At 53.2% G+C, this 1,942-nt stretch overlaps 1 protein-coding gene across 1 annotated transcript in view; it reads left to right on the forward strand.

Moving 5' to 3' along the window:
- EMH_0048750 (Retrotransposon nucleocapsid protein, related) overlaps positions 1-1,942 on the forward strand; it is a gene marked incomplete at both ends in the record, with an annotated part of 4,972 nt that overhangs the window by 602 nt on the left and 2,428 nt on the right. The window contains 3 exons of the mRNA XM_013496445.1: positions 88-437; positions 946-1,265; positions 1,523-1,858. Of these exons, the coding sequence (XP_013351899.1) occupies positions 88-437; positions 946-1,265; positions 1,523-1,858 (1,006 nt within the window). The remainder of the gene's footprint in view (positions 1-87; positions 438-945; positions 1,266-1,522; positions 1,859-1,942) is intronic.

Genomic DNA, 1,942 nt, shown 5'->3' on the forward strand with positions numbered 1-1,942 from the left:
GTCAGCTCCAAAACAGGGCACGTTCCTATGACTAGGGACTTCTACGTTGGACCTGTTCACGACGACATAATCCTAGGCATGCCGTAGGTGACCCAGTGGAAGGTGCAAATGCGTTCCTCTGATGATGCCATAGAGGTCACTCCGCCTGGAAGTGATGAGAGAGTGCACCTCTCAGCGCTCCCAACGGCATTTGCATCCTCTATGGTTCGAGGTGTGGAGATTGTGTCCGAAGAAAAAGGGAGCGACGAGGCTTCCCCACCGTGCAGAGGCACCGAAGAGAATAATGGAGGCACGCAAGCACTCCGTCATGATGGTCTGGCGAAGACCGCAGTTTTGCGGGAATCGATCCAGTTAACACCCGAGGAATGGCAGAAGTTGGCAAAATTGAAGGAAGAGTTCTCAGACGCACTCAATAGCAAAGAGGTACCGGCGAGCAGGTGTAGTACACTGACGCGCCTTTGCACCGCGTGCGCAACCTGTCTACACCCCGTTTGCGTCTGTTACGGAAGGGATATACGTAACTAACAGCAGAAACTAGCAGTAACGGCAATTTTGTGGACAAATATTAGAGGAAAAATGGAGATTCTCTAGTGAAAACCCTCTGACCGAGCCCCCGCCCCCTCGCGGGGCAAACGGTTGTTAGATCCCAGAACCGCAAGGGGATGCCGGCGTAGGGGCCGCGGCACTGTCACCGGCCGCCTACTATAATGACTCCGACTCTATGGGGGAGTCGACTTACCTCGACTTCCATTTTCGCTCTACAGTTTGATTAACTTAATTCTAATCCTTTATACGAAATTATAGATTCCCTATCCTTTTTGTCCACTAGTCGTCTTCGACTGCACATTGTAGTGCCAGTGCACTACAGCAGGCCACCCGCTGGACGCTCTATGCACCGCATCGAACTCGTCCCCGCTCAGCCCCAAGCTTTGTTCCACGGTACAGACGACCCCCTCACCTGGAAGAGGAAATTGAGCGGCAGGGCAAGGTTCAGCCGTCAACTAGCGCCTTTGGGCACAATCGCGTGCTGGCGAAGAAAAAGGACGGCAGGTGGCGCATGTGCGTCGACTTCAAGCACCTCAACAAGATTACAGTGAAACAGAAGTTTCCGATGCCCAGGGTGGACGAAATCCTCGACCGCCTACAGGGTTCGGCGGTATACTCAGCATTTGACTTCGCCGAGGCCTTTTTGCATATCTCTATTCACCCGGAGGATAGGCACAAGACGGCGTTCCATAGCCGCACTCGCAACCTGGAGTATACTTGTATGCCCTGTGCCCTCGTGAATGCACCCGCCTAACTGCAGCTGTAGGGCCATTACCACTTGCTGAGGCCGATCAACAAGGCCTGAATGCTGATATACATGGACGATGTGCTTGCATTCAGCTGAAATGTGCAGGAGCACCTGCAGCACCTCCGGCGGGCGCTGCAGCTACTACGTGAGAAGCAGTGGTTCGTGAAAGCACAGAAGTGTTCGTTTTTCATGCAAACAATCAGTTTCTTAGGATTCGTGTCTCTGCAGCAGGGGTTGAACCAGATCCGGCTAAGATCGAGGCAATTCAGAGGTGGCCGCTACCGCTGTACACGCGGACGGACGTTCAGAAGTTCGTCAGGCTCGCCTCATACTGTCGCAATTTCATTCCTGGGTTCGCTCGCATTGCTGCCCCTCTAACTGATCTCCTCAAGAAGGAGAAGCAGTTTATTTGGACGGAGAACGAGGATGAAGCCGCCCGACGCCTCATCGGACACATGACATCATCCCCAGTACTCGCGCTCCTTGATTTTGATAAACCCTTTTTCCTTACGACCGATGCCAGTGACACCGCAGTCGCGGTTATGCTCTCTCAGCAGGCTATTGGTTCGAAAAAGCATCAAAAGTATCCGGTCAGGGAAAAGGAGCTTTACGCGGTCTGGTGGGGCGTTAAAAAGTGCCGACACTACC

Source organism: Eimeria mitis, genomic scaffold (assembly GCF_000499745.2).
Source record: "Eimeria mitis Houghton genomic scaffold, Emh_scaff2109, whole genome shotgun sequence".
Taxonomy (NCBI): Eukaryota; Apicomplexa; class Conoidasida; order Eucoccidiorida; family Eimeriidae; genus Eimeria; species Eimeria mitis.